The sequence below is a fragment of the Rattus rattus genome, chromosome 13 (genome assembly GCF_011064425.1).
Source record: "Rattus rattus isolate New Zealand chromosome 13, Rrattus_CSIRO_v1, whole genome shotgun sequence".
Classification (NCBI taxonomy): Eukaryota; Metazoa; Chordata; class Mammalia; order Rodentia; family Muridae; genus Rattus; species Rattus rattus.
Genome location: NC_046166.1, coordinates 33,904,275 through 33,921,044, shown reverse-complemented (window position 1 = coordinate 33,921,044; position 16,770 = coordinate 33,904,275). Strand labels below are relative to the sequence as shown.

Genomic DNA, 16,770 nt, shown 5'->3' with positions numbered 1-16,770 from the left:
ATATAATGAGTTTAGAACAGCTACAGCTACATAGAGGGATCCTATATAAAAGAAAAGCAAAATACCAAACCCAAACAAAACGACCTTTAGCCATGCAGCAATGGAGTATGCCTTTTGAGCCCGGTCTAGTCTGCTGAGTGAGTTCCAGGGCAGCCAGGGCTACACAGAGAAACCCTGCCTCAAAAGAGTTAAAGCAACTACAAAACAAAACAACACCTACCACCACCAAAAAAACACAGTTAAATGCACTTCAGAAGGACAGATAATTATTACCCAGTTTTGTCAAGTATTATTTATCAAACTTTATTCATGTCTGATATATTTCTGGGGTAAGATTTTATTTAGTTTATCAGCCATAGTTTCCCATGTTCCTGGATGTACAATTTAAAAGGACTTCTTCACTGGCATTTGTAGAAAAATTGAATGACTCTGATAATAGTTTGGGTGAATTCTATTTAATTTTTACTTTGAACAATTTCAAAGACTTCTCCAGGTTCTTTCTCAACATCCTCCTAATTTGAAAATTAAAGACTTAATATTGTATTTATACATTTTTAAATACTGTTGTTTTTAGACTCAATATTAATTCTTGAGGTTTCTTGGACTTTGTTTGGAAACTGAGCTTAAGCAAAGGAAAATTTTCTGTTCAGAGAAAATTTTGATCTTCCACATACAGTATTGGTCCTGTGTGTTTTTTCATTTCAATTTTCTTTTTTTCCCTATTAAACTAATCTATGTAGTGGAAAATGAGTATCAGGTTTGCACCATTGTTAAAGGTTAAAGTTCTCACCAGCTCTGCACAGTAACAAAATGAGTAACCTTACATATTTCATACATCAAAAATGCAAGATTAAAGGAGTTGGTATGCTTTACTTATATTCCCTATAGTTCTTAAGATTATCTCATAAATGCAATTCGAAATCAAGGAGTTGGTTGTTTTTTTAAAAAAATAATGAAATAATTCTTATATTTCTATTTTCATAAAAATGGAGTGCCAACAACAGTTGTACAAACCTTACATCCATCTTTCTTCCTTTTGTGTGTATTTTTGTTTAATCTTTTCCAGAGACACCTGCCTGTCTCAGCTGGTGCTGGAACACAGGTGATGCTGTGGCATTTGTTTCCCAGAAGGGTCCTCTGCTCATTTGGACCATCTCGGGACCAGATAGTGGAGTGTCCGTACACAAAGAAGCACATGGTTTTGTGTCTGATATTTGTATATTTAGGTGGCACACCCAAAAGAAAGGAAAGGTTGCATTTGGTCATACTGATGGGAGCATATCAATTTTTCAGCCCGGTAAGTATTCGATTACCTTGATCCTGTCTATTCTCTTAGCAAATGCACTTTCTTATTCACATGCATGTATTAGTCTGAGAATAAGCCACTTGATCAGAAGTTGGCTCACAGTTTGACCCACAATGTGGGAGGTTTCAGTCTCTGACCAATTATCCACATTGCTTTGAACCTTATGTGAGTGTATTCACCTTAGACAGAACATATGACAGGAAACTTATTCATCATGTGGCTGGGTGTGAAAAGGAGAGGAGGGAGGAAATTTAATCCCAGTCTTCACTTCAAAGGCATGTTCCAAGGGATCTAAAACCTCCTAGAACAACCTGGTTTTTAAAACTATTTTTCTTTTATTTTTGAGATTATGTGATTTCATAATTTTCCATTTCCCTTTCCTTCTTCCAAAACTCTCTTACACAACCTTCATTTTCTTCTTTCAAATTCATGGACTCTTTTATCGTTAATTGTTGTGTGTGTGTGTGTGTGTGTGTGTGTGTGTGTGTGTGTGTGTAGACAATATATACTCCTAAATACAATATAGTCAGATATATAATGTTACATATATAAATACATATTATATATAATATATAAAACATTGTATATAATGTTTTAGAAACTGCCCATTTGTTGTTGGAGAGCCAGAACCTGGTTTTTAAAGGCTCCATTACTTCCCACTAGCACTGCAGGCTGTGAACCAAATCTACCCAGAAGCCCTTGCAGGACTCTCCACATGCCAAATTATAACAGTGCTTAAAGTCCAATTTCACAAAATGTTAGTTTAAGCGCACTAGTGAAACTGTTGTCCACATTGGGCTGAGTCCTAATGTTCACATGACACTTATGACACATTGTACAGGATAGTCATCACCTTCATATCATTTATGCAGCACTGCCTTTGAACTAACCCCTACCAATCATTTGTCATTGCTTGGAATTTCACATCAGTTATTTATATTTGCACTTACGGAAAATAAGTCAAATGAAAAAGAATCTTAATTTGGGAAGTAAAATTGTTTTCTTATATCATCTACAAGATGAAGTTGCTTTTGATAGAGTTACTGCTGTACCACACTATTCTTTATCAAAGGTGCCACCCCTCACAGAGACAATGACAGTAAATCATTTTTTTTGTATTTTTATTGGATATTTTATGCATTTACAATTCAAATGTTATCCCCTTTCCTGTTTTACCCCTCTCCCACTCTCCCTCCCCCTACTTCTATTTGGATGCTCCTCCTCCCACACACTCCTACCCCAACACCCTGGCATTCCCCTACACTGGGAAAACAAGCCTTCACAGGGCCAATGGCCTCTCCTCCCATTGATGCCAGACAATGTCATCCTCTGCTACATACACAGCTGGAGCCTTGGGTCCCTCTTTGGTTGGTGGTTTAGTCCCTGGAAGCCCTGGGGAGTCTGGTTGGTTGGCATTGTTGTTTTTGCTATGGGGTTGCAAACCCCTTCAGTTCCTTCAGTCCTTTCTCTAACTCCTCCATTGAGGTCCCCATGCTCAGTTCAATGGTTGGCTGCTAGCATCCATCTCTGTATTTGTTAGGCTCTAGCAGAGCCTCTCAGGAGATAGCTCTATCAGGTTCCTGTCAGCAAGCACTTCTTGGCAGCAGCAATAGGTGTCTGGGTTTGGTGGCTGCATATGGGATGGATCCTCGGGTGGGGCTATCTCTGAAGGCCTCCTTTGTATTTCCTTTAGACAGGAGCAATTCTGGGTTAAGAATTTGGAGATGAGTGGGCAGTTCCATCCCCCAACCGTGGGCCTTGCCTAACCTCTCTCCACATTCTCCCTCCCCTTTATTGGGCATTTCAGCTAATCTCATCCTTGTTGGGTTCTGGGAGCCTTTTGCTTTCCTGGCATCTGGGACTTGCTGGGATGGGCCCAGTTTCCCATCCCCAATTGCTACACACTTCTGTTCAATTCCTGACCCTCTGTATATCATCCCTAGCTCCTCCCATACCTGGTCTCCCCACCCCCCTTTTGGATTCCTAGTTGCTTAACTGGACTCTCTGGGCCTATTGACTGGGTTTTTGTTCATTTTAAAATATAGGCAATAATAAAATATAGTTCAAAAATTAAAAGCCACCTCAAATTCTCTCCTCTCAGAAATAAGTACTGTTAACTTTGAAAACATACTACATTTTTAGCCACCCTGACTCTCTAATAGTATGTAATTATTGACTGGATTGATGGGTAAATAAAGGTGCTCTTTTAAGAATAAAACAAATTAACATGTACCTTACATTCAATTTTTTTGACACTAATTAAAAAATTAAATTGAATGGAAGAATTTTTCTTTGTGTTATGTATTTTGTTTGTTGGTTTTATATTGTGTCCCTTGGAGCACAGTGAATGGATTTCTTTATCCTATTCTTCAGCCATTTAACCTCAGAATCAAAATATCAAAAGTTTGTGTGATATCCCTAACTTTCCTTGACTTCTGTTTTTAGTATAGAACTTGCTAAACTTCTATCACAAGATTTTCTTCATACCTGATAGCCCCTGGAACCTGATTTTATAAATGAAACATAACATTAATAGCACATATTAATAAAATATTATCAGCTATGTTCTTCTGTTAGCTGACCACAAACCTTTATGACTTTTTTCTACTCTTTACAATAAAAACATCAAAAACGGAGTAATGAGTATAATCCATTATCATTTTGAGAACTGAGGTTTAAAGCAATATGATTCAGGCATATCCAACCCAAGCCTGTGGCCTACCTGAAGTGGTGAGGGATGAAGCCCAGTACAAACTCACAAACTTACTTAAAGCAATAAGAGATTATTTTTACATTTTTGTCATTTTTGTTTGCTTTTTTGATCTTTGGTTTATAACTTGATTGTGTGGTTTTCAAACACAAATTGTAAATGACAATATCTTTTTGCAATGCCAGCAGTTTAGATATACCTGACAATATTCACATTTCATATTCTGCTTTTTCCATGGTTTGAATTTGTATATATAAAATTATATATACATATAAATTGAATATATTTATTAATATATATCCAATAATGAATATATAATGGATATATTAATATATTAATTAATATATTAGAATACTTTTGAAAGACCACAAATTAATTGGCATAAGCAAATACCTATGTTTCTTAAGATATAGCTAGTTAGTTTTTGGCTAATAAGTCTTTTTATAACTCTTTCAATTTTATATTATTATGCACATCACATTTTATCACACCAAATAAAGGTTTAAGAAGTACTTACTTTGATAAATAAGATATATTTTTTTTCTTTGAGTGTATGTGTGTTGTATGTAAGTCTACATCTGTATGTAAAGGCTAATTCAAAAAATCAGACTCTTCCTTAATTACCCTTCACCTAATTTTGGAGACAGGGTCTCTCATTGAATGGGCACTTATTAGTCAGTCTAACTCTTCAGCAATCCCTACCATGCTGCCCTTCCCAGCATTTGACATGTGTCATAGAGATCCAAACTCAAGTCCTTATACCTCTTGGCAAGCATACTACCGTCTAAGGCCATTTTTCCAACATTGAATCTTTTTAATTCTTTTAATGTAAAAATTAGATAAGGCTAAATGAATAAAATCTTATATCCAGTTTCTGTGAGTATATAGGCAAACATATAAATAAAATGCTACTTATTTAAGATAAGCAGTATTTTTTAAAATAACATGATTTTTGTAAAGTTAATCCCAGCTGACATAATAACATATTAAATTCACTTTATGAATACTCTATGTAGCTAAAGGATATTAACTTGTTTCTACTCTTGCGTTCTGATTTTTCAAAAAATAACATGTAATCATGTGACTGAAACTTGAGTGGTTGTATAGTTTTGTTTGGTATGGTTTTGTTTTTGATGTGTGTGTTTCTGTGGGCAGAGCATGTGTGTGTTTGTGTGTGTCAACTTGCAAGTATGTGCATGTGTGTGCGTGCGTTTGCAGATGCACATTAGTTTGCAAGTGCATGTGCACATGCCTTTGTGTCGAGGCCAGAGAAGAGCTTCAGGAATTGTTCTTCAGTAAGGTCATTGCCTTAATTTTTGAGACAGGCTGTCACCCAGCAGGGAGTTTGTGCATAGAGCTAAAATAACTGACCAGAAAGCCCCAGGATTCTACGTGTCTCTACCTCCCAAATGCTGGGATTATAACCACCATGACCAGCATTATTGTTTGGATTCTGGGGATTGGATTCAGAGCTTTATACTTTCAAGGCAAGCACTGAACTGTCTCCCCACACTCTATAACTGTGATTTCAAACAAGCATGCCCTTTGAAGTTTATAATTCTCCCAACTAATTGTACTTTCTTTTATGATTGTTGTGTTTCCATTTAATCGCTATCTTTTGAGAGTAAAGGGACTGGCTGAGAGTTCCCATGTGGTTCATCAGCAAAACATCTTTTTCCACATTGATAGTTATATACCGAATTTGCAGAAGTGAGGATGATTTCTGATCATTTTTTTGTATATTTAATTTCGCTTATTTATCCTTGCAGTTCTTGCTTTAAAACTCTGCTATGAATTGTAACAACTAATAATGACTGAAAAAGGAATTACCATAAATACTGTTAATACTACTTATAACACACCCTACTGTAATGCTTGTTAATGAACTACTCACGTAGTGATTTCAAACTCTTTGTGAAAAAAATCCTGAATCCTCCATTATAATACCAGAGGAGTTTAGACACCAATGATTGTGTCTTGTCCAGGAGAGCAAAGTTACACAGTGATAAAAACAGATTGTGGACCTAGGCTGTTATCTCCAAAGTTAGCGTTTTTACTCATTTTGATACTCTCTGTCTCAACTACTTCCTTGTCTCTGTCCTGTCATGAGAAAGTGAAAGTTCTTGCTGATGAGATAAGCCAGTCTTTTCCTTCCATATGTTCAGTGATAAACATGAAGAGTACTGAATGTACTAGACAGTATCAAAGCAAAGCTGATAACCCTAACTTGCATCATCAAGACAAACTAATCCCCCTGTTCACATGTCAGCCATCCACATAAAAAAGCCAGAACAAACTCTCAAGAGTCCCAGAGCAGGTGATGTGCAGTAGAAAACATGATCCTCTGATGTTCTGTAAAACAATTTTCTTTGTATGAAATAGGTAGCAAAAATCAGAAACATGTTCTGAGACCTGAATCTCTTGAAGGAACAGATGAGGATGATCCAGTTACAGCCCTGGAGTGGGACCCACTATCCACAGATTATCTTCTGGTGGCTAATTTACATTATGGAATTCGTCTACTGGATTCTGAATCTCTTTACTGCATCACAACGTTTAGTTTTCCCAGCGCTGCAGTGTCTGTGCAATGCTTAGCCTGGGTTCCCAATGCTCCAGGCATGTTTATAACTGGAGGTAAATATGTCCATATTCCTGAAAGTTTCAAATATAGAAATTTTCATTAATTGAGCTAGATACATTGTATTTTGTTAGTTGACTTTTATACCATGTTTAAACTAATATCACAAATATTATTTAATATAGTAAATGTCTAACTTATAAACTGTGTCACTGACTGATAAAAGTGAAATTAAGAAACTATTCCATGTGTATGGAAATGCATTGTAGTATATTGTATATATGCACATGTTCTTGTGTTTATATATGCATCAATAACAAATGGTTGGATACCAGAGATGGAAAAAAGATAGCAAAGGTATCGATTGGAAAACAATTTTTCTGATAGGAGCTTGATTAGTCTCACTAATTTTGACATATCATCACTAGATATGCTATGGTAATTAAGTTATTCTCAGTCAAATTTAGAAATGGAAGTAGTATAAAATTCCATGGCTAAAAGGATGATTTTTCCTGTCTCAGAGAATTTACCAAGGCAGTGATGAAATCCGAGAAGATGAGATAATTTAGGAGTAGCAATGGAAAATTAAGTGACAACCAGCTTTTACCACCTACTAAAGCTGAGAGAGAGAGAGAGAGAGAGAGAGAGAGAGAGAGAGAGAGAGAGAGAGAGACAGGCAGAGACAAAGACAGAGAAGGAGAGACAGAGAGACACAAAGAGACAGAGACAGAAATAGAGACAGAGACAGAAAAGGGAAAGGTGGAAAGGGAGTGGAGGTGAGAAGAGAGGGGAGGGGAAGGAAGGCAAGGAGAGAGAAAGAGGGGAGAGGAGAAGAGAGGAGAGAAGAGGGGAAGGGAAGGGAGGAGAGGGGAGAAGAGACGAAAGAAAACAAGAAAGTCCTATAGAAAAAGAAGAAAGTCAGCCATTCCATCAGAGTAATATTTATCTAACATAAGATAATATTATTTTTCCTTGCAAAATTTAGTGGGATTCTATACTAGTTTGATTGACTTTTACAGTTTTAAATTAAATAAATTAATAAATTCCTACTTTATACATCTTAGTAACTTTTAGTTTTTTCATGAGTGATAAAAATATAAATGTATTTATTAACTATTAAGATAAACTTTACCTGTTTCAAACCATAGTTTAGTGGTTTCTAGTCTGTTCTCAAGGTGATATAGCAATATCTCAATCCAGAGTATTTCATTTCCCCCCAATAAACCCTGTACTCACTAATAACCAAATGCCTCCATTTCTCTTCACACTCTGAAGAACACTTGTGCTCATAAACCGAGAATCTACTCTCTGTCCCTGAGATTGCCTATTTGGGGCATCTCTGGCAGTCATTCCAAATGTGGTCTTTAGTGTTTGCTCCTTTCACTTAACACAGTGTTTTCAAGATTCATCTGAGCTGCAGCATAGATCAGTCTATCACTCCTTTCTGTCATAAGTAAGATCCCATCATGGGATCTGACAGTTGTCATTGGTAATTATACAATTCACACTTTAGCCAATTAGGAATAGTATTGTTATTATGAGCATCAATGTAGAACTGTTATGTAGACTTATACTTCTGTTAACTTATAAACTAGTAAAAATGATGGGTGCTAAGGTGATACTGTGTGATTGTTTGAGGCACAGACTGGCCTTTCTCCAAGGCACCTATTGAAGGATTTGGAGGGAGAGTGGAATTTTCTAATTGGTTTCCAAGCATGTTTGATATATTTGGCTGGCAGCAGATAATGAGAAGTTGGTGGATGTTTCCGTGTAGAATGATTGCTTCTTGTTGGAAGTGGACAGCTTTCTTTGCCTGACCACTTCCTAGAATGTGTGCTGCCAATGGAAAATGTAATCATGCTGTTACAGTGACCGTCACAGTGGAAGGCATCTAGGGAAGGCAGTTTCTAACCCATGACAGAGTGTAATGGAATAAAAACTAAACATGCCCCAAATTTAAAACTGGAGCAAGATATCAGCCATTTCTTTGATTGTGTCATTAATATTTAAATGATATCACCACCTGTCTCTGGAGGTCTTTGTTGTTCCTTTTATTACTGGATGTTTTTTGTGTCAGACAAAATGTGTTGACATGTGCATTTCTGATGATCTGATTAGATTCTCAAGTGGGTGTTTTACGCATTTGGAATGTTTCAAGAACAACACCTATCGATAGTTTTAAGTTAAAGAAAGCAGGATTCCACTGCTTACATGTCGTTAATTCTCCTCCAAAGAGAAAATGTAAGTAAAAATATAAAAGTTTTAATACTTCCCAGTATCATGTTTTCTGCAAATAAAGTGATACTACAATATAAATGTATTACATGTTTTACCCACTGATAGTCTTAATAATATACATACTGGATGAGCCATAAAACCACAGAATAACTAGTATTACTAATATAAAACTAATTAGAGCAAAATGACATTAAATAATATTATTCAAAAAATCTTAAATTATTGCTGTCAAGATGAAACAATGATATTAATGAGAATTTGTAGGAGTAATGGACTTAAATAAAATTGGCCTGACAGGTGTAATTTATGTCTTTAGCATGCCTCATTTACAGCATACACAGTTTACAGCAAAGAAAGTTCAAAAGGCCTGGATGTTCAAATAATAAGACATAACTCCAGATTTCCTTTTTGACTATTGATTGCTAATAAATTTATAGAATTTTGAGGCCTCTCTACTGTCTTCATTTTTCATATTGTTTTCTGATTATCTGTTGATTTTTCTAATGTAGGATAAATAGTAAATGTTCTAAATAAAAACTGAAAGTTTGGGAAAAGTTTTTTAATTAGATTTTTTTATTAAAAATAAGGAAGAGTAAATTGACTTTCTGTTAAGTCTGTCATGAACACGTGATTAGCTGGTAGTTTGTGACTGCAAAAATTGTAGACTGAGGAACATTTTTCTCCAATTAAAATAGAATTAATTTCTTCTTCTCTTGGGATGTCTGACCCCTGTAAATTCATAGACCCCCTCTTCTTTTAACAATTGTTATTTAATTTGTATTTTAATTTATAAAGTAATAACAAACTGCATATTCATAAAGGGCTATAATGTAGGCTAAATTATTATTAAAATTTACATATATTAATTACTGCTGGAAATTAATATAGTGGTCATTATTCTTTAACCAGTTTTTCTCCAAATAGCCACATAGAGACCTTTTAACATTCCAAAGCCAAGTCTTAGCTGGGCAGACACTCAACTAGCTCCTCTAAGTTAACCCAATCACCTAGCCCCATCCAGATACATGGCTATCTATGCCTTCTAGGTCTGTGATCACATCCATCTCCTACCACATCTCCTGGCAAAAACCTCTCCTCCACCACCTCACCCTACCCCTCCTCCTCCTGCCTCCTCCTCCTCCTCCTCCTCCTCCCTCCTCCCCTCCTCCCTCCTCTTCCTCCTCCTCCTCCCTCCTCCTCCTCCCTCCTCCCTCCTCCTCCTCCTCCTCCTCCTCCTTCACCTTCCCAGGGTTCCTTTCTCCCTCCCTTAGTAGGTGAGGAAGGACGGAGACACAATTTCACACAGTGTACCCCAATACTATAATTCCTGCCTAATTTTCAGCCACATTGGTTTATACTAGTATATACTTCTTTATGCTTATTTTCCCACATTTTTGGTAATTCTGTAGAAGTAGAAATTGTGCTCATTAATACAGATTATGAATATAGAACAAAACAGAAAGTTGAAATACATGTTAAGTCCTGTGATTTTATTCTAAAGAAAAGTGATTGCTTATGTTTTAGTTTCAGTCCAGTCTCCAAACAAAAATCACTATATGTCTTCAACAAGTGAAGCAGTCCCACCCCCGAGTTTGACACGGAATCAAGCATTTTCTCTTCCCCCTGGTCATGTCGTGTGCTGTTTCCTGGATGGTGGAGTTGGACTTTATGACATGGGAGCCAAGAAGTGGGATTTCCTCAGAGAACTGGTAGGTCCTCTGGTTATTCCTCTGTAGTACACTGCACTTAATTTATGTAAACTTGTGATATTGACTTATATCTATACACTAATATTGCTAAATATTATTTTTAAGTAATAATATACTGACCTTTTTGTTGTTAAAACATTTTAGAAAAATAACAGAGTAATAACCACAGTAACAGAAGCAGGAAATGTGACTCATTGGTATAGGGTTTGTCTTACATTTGAGTTCCAGTTTAATCCCTAGTTTAATCCCACGGAAGAACACTGTTAGACAGCTGTGTGCCATTGGAAGAAAAATGATCAGAGTGGTTTTTTTTTCCAATAAGGCTTGACAAAACCTCTGCCAGTCATTTCATATCTAGGGATTAATTTCATTTGTCCTTTAAGACAAATTAGGTTAAGATGTTTTTATAGGTGTTTATGTTGAAACATTGTTATAGTTCTATAATTCTAGGAATTGACTCTGATGATTATTAAACTCCTATTTAAGACATAAGTGTTGGGGTCCATTAGTGGCCAACAAGCCAGACAAGCACTGATCTTAGACAGGGATGGTTAATTGAACACAGGCCCTAATACTAATCAATTAGGAACGTAGCTCCTAGAATTATCTTAGGTTATGACCCCAAACATCTTTCTCTTATAAAGGATTTTTCATCTTTCAATTTATAAAGGATTAAAACCCCACAAATTCACAGTGAGCTCATACACAGGTAAAGGAAGTGCTGCCTGGTGGTCTAATCTAACTCAACATTTTAGACATAATATTTCATATTGACCTTTAATGTGATGGGTCCTATATAAAGCTTTGTGGCACTTTCTTAAGATTAACAGACCTCATACAGAACATAACAGGGAATGCGATTAGCATGACCCTGCTCTGAGTCAAGTTTTTTCCTGTGTCAGTGACCAGCTGGCATATTACAGCAACAACATGAAATAGCTGGTGGGTATGGGACAAAATGGCTATAGTGTGTTGGGGGTTGGGGCAAGTCTCAGCATAAGCAACCCGGTTATGCTTTCACATTTTGGCCTCATTCTAATTCTGTACCGTGTCCTGACTGTGCAGTACAGTACCTTGAGCAAGGCTTGCTGTCTTGAGTAAATGAGGGCATGTTAGCATTGGAATTACTACTTGATAAGATCACCTCTTTATTCTTCCTTAGAGCTTAGGAACGTCCTAAATTTCCCACAACTTGAATTATATTAAGGCATACATTTAACATGTTTAAGTGGCCATCGCTCCCCTGTGATCTCACTTTAATAAAAGAACTCGTTTTCTATTTCTGTGGCAAAGCACCTGAGAGGGCTCAACAGAGAAAGATTTCTTTTTACTCCTGGTATCAGAGATTTCAGCTCAGGACCACCTGGCTCCATTGCCTCTGGGTCTGCAGTGAGGCAGAACATCACAGCAGGAACTTGTGGTAGTTTAAAGTTGTTGACAGTATGGATGCTCACAGGGGAAGCCTGAGGGGAGGAGAGGTATGGTGGGGAGGGGAGGGAGTGAAAGCAGGCTTGGGTGTAGTTAAGATGTAGCCCAAAAGACCATTCAAAGGTCCATTTCTCCCGACTAGTTCCCACCCCTTTCATTTCCACCAAGTCTTGTATGAATACCTGTGAATACGTAATTGGATTACTTCACTGCTGGGGTTTGAGCTCACATGGTTTAGTGACCTTCCTAAAGCATCTCCTCTAAACACTGCTTTATCGGGAACATATGTCCTTTAGGGGATATTTTATTTACAACGATGTTTCACACCTGGTCCTCCAAAGCTCATTTCCAGTTCATAAAGCAAAAATACATTTAGTTTGTCTCCAGGGACCTCTAGGGTCTCAAAATTTCAGATCAAAGCCTGTTCTGAGACTCAAAACAGCTCTTACTTTTCATTTTCTATAAAATCAGTAAATAAATTACACACTTCCAACATATAATGGTGAAAGAGTCACAGAATAAAATTTCTTTTATGAAGTGGTGAAATGGGAGCACCGAAAGGAGTGATGGAACCAAAGCGAGACCGAAACACAGCGTGTTAGCCAGTTGGAGCTTTTGGTGATGTAATGTGGTCCCTGAAGACCTTAGCTGTTTCTTCTCCATTGCACTACTGGCTCAGCCCTTGTGACCTCTCTTCTTCTCTCTCTCTCTCTCTCTTGGTTGGCTTTTTTCCTGCCTGCAGCTTCTGTAGCAGTAAAGTCTTTTTCCTGTCATCTCCCCTTTGTCAGAATCAGCATTGCAGCTTAGAATTCACACTCCTTGCTTCAGTGTCATCATCCCAGAGGCTACTCATAGGAATCCCAACCTTGCCACATACTTTAACTCTCAGCCTTTCCTTTGAAATGAGTCAACACTTCCATGACCTACTTCTGGCACCATATTTCTTCATTAGTCATTGACATAGTAAAATTCCCAAGAAAAGTCGTCATTTAGGTTCAGGGTTTCAGATTCTCAAGTTGATAGTCATCTGGCTCCATCGATATGGGGTTGTGGTGAGACAGAGGCACCAAGACAGGAAAACAGGTGGCGGAGGGGTGCTCTCTTCTCCTGGAGCCCGGAAGCAGAGATAAAGGGGAGGAAGCTCAGAGACACGCCCTTTTAGAACAAGGGCTCCAAGACTTACTTCTGTTCACGAGAGACTTTTACCTCCTAAAGTTTCTACCACTTCTGAATAATACCTAGGGTTGACCTGTAGATGAGGCATTGCTAGGGCAGCACTTAGCATTTGGAAGGCTGGCTTCTGATGGCTGCCTCAGTGGACATCGAAACCTTTAAAATAAGGCTTTAAAATTAAGGCAAATTCTACATTTTTTTTCTTTCATGTGTCCTTTTCTTTGGGCACAAAGAAAACACAAGAAATATTTGATTTTGCTATGGGAGTTTTCAGATTTCCCAAGCTAAAATTTGAAAGCACACACAGCAGAAACAAAAATTTAATATATTTTAAATTTTAATATATTTAATTTTTAAAAATATTTTAAATTACAGAAATTATTACTTTATTATATCCTCATCACTGTAAATGACTACCTTGAATGACTATAGCAAGTTGATCCAGAGATTGTTGGTCTCTTCTTTCCACATTCAAAGTCTTGAGACTTTTCCACCTTTACCTAAAGGAGAGGTTTTATTGTTTTTAAAAGGTTGTGAAAATTTACAAAACAAACAAAAACAAAACAAAAACATAAAACCTGTGAATGCTAGTACATATTCCAAAACCAATATAGTTAAGTGACAGTTAGCAAGTGTGTGTTCACATTTATCTGTATTCCTACTTTACAGTCTTATTAGTGGATTATAAATGACCCTATGTTGCAGGATATTTGATCACACAGCTTTTGAAGCAAGCCTTAGCATACAACTCTAACCTCTCTGGCTGGAAAACAGACACATCCTTAGTAGATGTCTTTAATCCCAAACAATGAAGGTAAAGTTTGTTCATAGAAGTGGGCAATAATGTTTGAAAGCAACGTCTAATTTAGTGGCAGACAAAGTGACGAATCAGAGATTTGACACAATAGCGTATGCCCAATTCTCATGAGAAGAGGGAGGAAGAATAGGCTACTTTAGAGAGAGCAGCAGAGAGAGAAGAAAACAAAAAGAGGCAGTTTTACTGGGACAGTTGAACAGAGTCAGAACGCAGAGAGAAAGCAAGCTAAACACAGGGGAAAACAGAATGAGTCAGAGAATGAGGAGCTAGAATGTCACAGCAGATTGCTAGAGTTATTTGAGGAAAAGTAGAGCAGTTCAGGAAAAACTGAGAGACACCAGATTGAATCTGTCAGTCTGGAGAGTTTGAGCCAGAGATAAAAATCAGCCAGCCAGAGATCAGAAAGAACTAGAAAGGGTGAGTTTATTCAAGAGTAAGACTCAGAGGCTGAAAACATGCTAGGCCTGGATTCAATTATAAGGAGGTTAGAAGCTTCTAGGACTAAGCCTAGGTTACCAGCCAGAGGCAGTAATCCTTAGAGAGGACAATAGAACAGGAGAGTAAAAGTTACATTTACAACCCTATATTAGGAACAGGAATTTCATGTTTTAAAGCATAGGCTGTTAGGAAGGCATCCTGGATAATGGAACTATATCCAATTTTGCCCATTTCTGCTGTCAAATTACACCTCTCAATAAAAACAAATATTTGATTAGTTGACTGTTAGTTTAAATTTTATCCCTGTCTTCACTTAAACTGCTGGAATAAAATAAAATAATTATTTAGAGTTAATTCTTCATAGATTATTGACCTAGTTTCTTGTACTTAAGACTAACAAGCAAATAAAACAAAACAAAACAAATATCAAAAGAGAGCTCCAGAGATGACTTAACAGTTAAGAGGGTGAACTGAGTTTGGGTCCCAGCACCCATATCACGCAAGTCTCAACTATGTTTCATATAGAAACATTTGAAAGTCTAAAAGGAATCTGAAATTCAGAACACTTGGCCCTAAGCTTTTTCAATGCAGGATACACAAGCAATGATACAACAACAACACTCATTCAGAGTCATGAGTACAAATTGTGTACTTTTGCACTAATAGTTAGAAACTAGAACTTGTATAAATTTTATTATGTATTATGATTTATTAGTAAGGGTTTCTTTCCTAATGCGATTTTTTTAAAAATCATGGATCCTAGGGACACGTGGAAACTATATTTGACTGCAAATTCAAACCTGATGATCCAAATCTTTTAGCAACAGCTTCATTTGATGGCACTATAAAAGTGTGGGATATAAACACATTAACTGCAGTGTATACTTCTCCAGGGAATGAAGGGGTAATTTTTGCTCTTTCATGGGCTCCAGGTAAGATTTTCTTTTATTCAAACCCAGCATGAAATCAATGCTTTCCTAAATTTTATTCAAAGTTATCTTCTTCCCCAAGGATTATTCTTTTTTTCAAATGGTAGTAGAAACAAATTACTGGCAACATTTGGCCAGCTCAGCTGCTTCGAGGAATAAAGTTTTAGCATAACTCATGGGCACAAGAATTATGATTTCTGGGCAAGAGACAGCCATATAGAAAACTTACCGTAAATCTAGATAATTTGAATGTTATTGAATTTTGACTATATTTGTATAGTTATGCCTCTAAAAATTAATAGATTTTACATGATAAAAAATTTTTTTCCTGACATTTTTTGTGATTTAAATTTGCGAAAATAAAAACTACCTAGTAATAGTTTTGTTTTTTAAAATTTTCCAAAAATGAAATGTTTTCAACTGAATTTTTTTATTTGACTAGCTTACAAAAATATTTTTCTAATCATTAAATATCACTAGATGGTAAGGAAATATGAACATTAGCACATTAGATATTCATGTAATACTTAGAAGCTAGTGATAATTTGGGGGGATTTTGACTATAGTAGATGGCTGGCTTGATAACAGAGCCATCCCTGTCTTTTAAACTTCTATACTGAATTTTTTATTGATATGAAAATCTTATTAGAGATTTGTTCAAAGAAATTCAGTATGGGCTATAAACTAAATAAACTTACCATAAATCATTAAAGTTATATAAAAAATACATTCATTGCATTGTTCTCTTGTATTGACACAATTATATAATTATGCTTTTTGAAAATTTCAACTATAAATATTATCACTTCTGGGGCTATAATGGAGTGAAATGGTTTGTGGGTAACAGTGCTTATTGCCACACCCAGTGACCTGGTTTAATCACCTGGTACCTGCATGGCAGACTGGAAGAACCAATTCCTGCAAATCTTCCTCTAAGTTCCAAAGGAACCCAAGGAACAGAAACCAAGACTACGTGGCATCATTGGAGCCCAATTATACCACCAAAGCAAACATGGAATATCCAAACACACCAGAAAAGCAAGATCTAGATTTAAAATCATATTTGATCATGATGCTGGAGGACTTCAAGAAAGACATGAAGAACTCCCTTAGAGAAATGCAGGAAAACATAAATAAACAAGTAGAAGCGTATAGAGAGGAATCACAAAAATCCCTGAAAGAATTCCAGGAAAATACAATCAAACAGTTGAAGGATTTAAAAATGGAAATAGAAGCAATAAAGAAAGGACACAGGGAAACAACTCTGGATGTAGAAAACCAAAGGAAGAGACAAGGAGCCATAGATACAAGCATCACCAACAGAATACAAGAGATGGACGAGAGAATCTCAGGAGCAGAAGATTCCGTAGAAATCATCAACACAACTGACAAAGATAATGTAAAATGGAAAAAGCTACTGGTCCAAAACTTACAGGAAATCCAG

The 16,770-nt window shown here is 36.5% G+C and overlaps 1 protein-coding gene across 1 annotated transcript in view; it reads left to right on the top strand.

The window, feature by feature from the left end:
• Wdr17 (WD repeat domain 17) overlaps window positions 1-16,770 on the top strand; it is a 93,587-nt gene that overhangs the window by 19,643 nt on the left and 57,174 nt on the right. Inside the window, exons 4-8 of the mRNA XM_032918773.1 lie at window positions 1,067-1,297; window positions 6,399-6,650; window positions 8,713-8,835; window positions 10,357-10,541; window positions 15,161-15,329. Of these exons, the coding sequence (XP_032774664.1) occupies window positions 1,067-1,297; window positions 6,399-6,650; window positions 8,713-8,835; window positions 10,357-10,541; window positions 15,161-15,329 (960 nt within the window). The remainder of the gene's footprint in view (window positions 1-1,066; window positions 1,298-6,398; window positions 6,651-8,712; window positions 8,836-10,356; window positions 10,542-15,160; window positions 15,330-16,770) is intronic.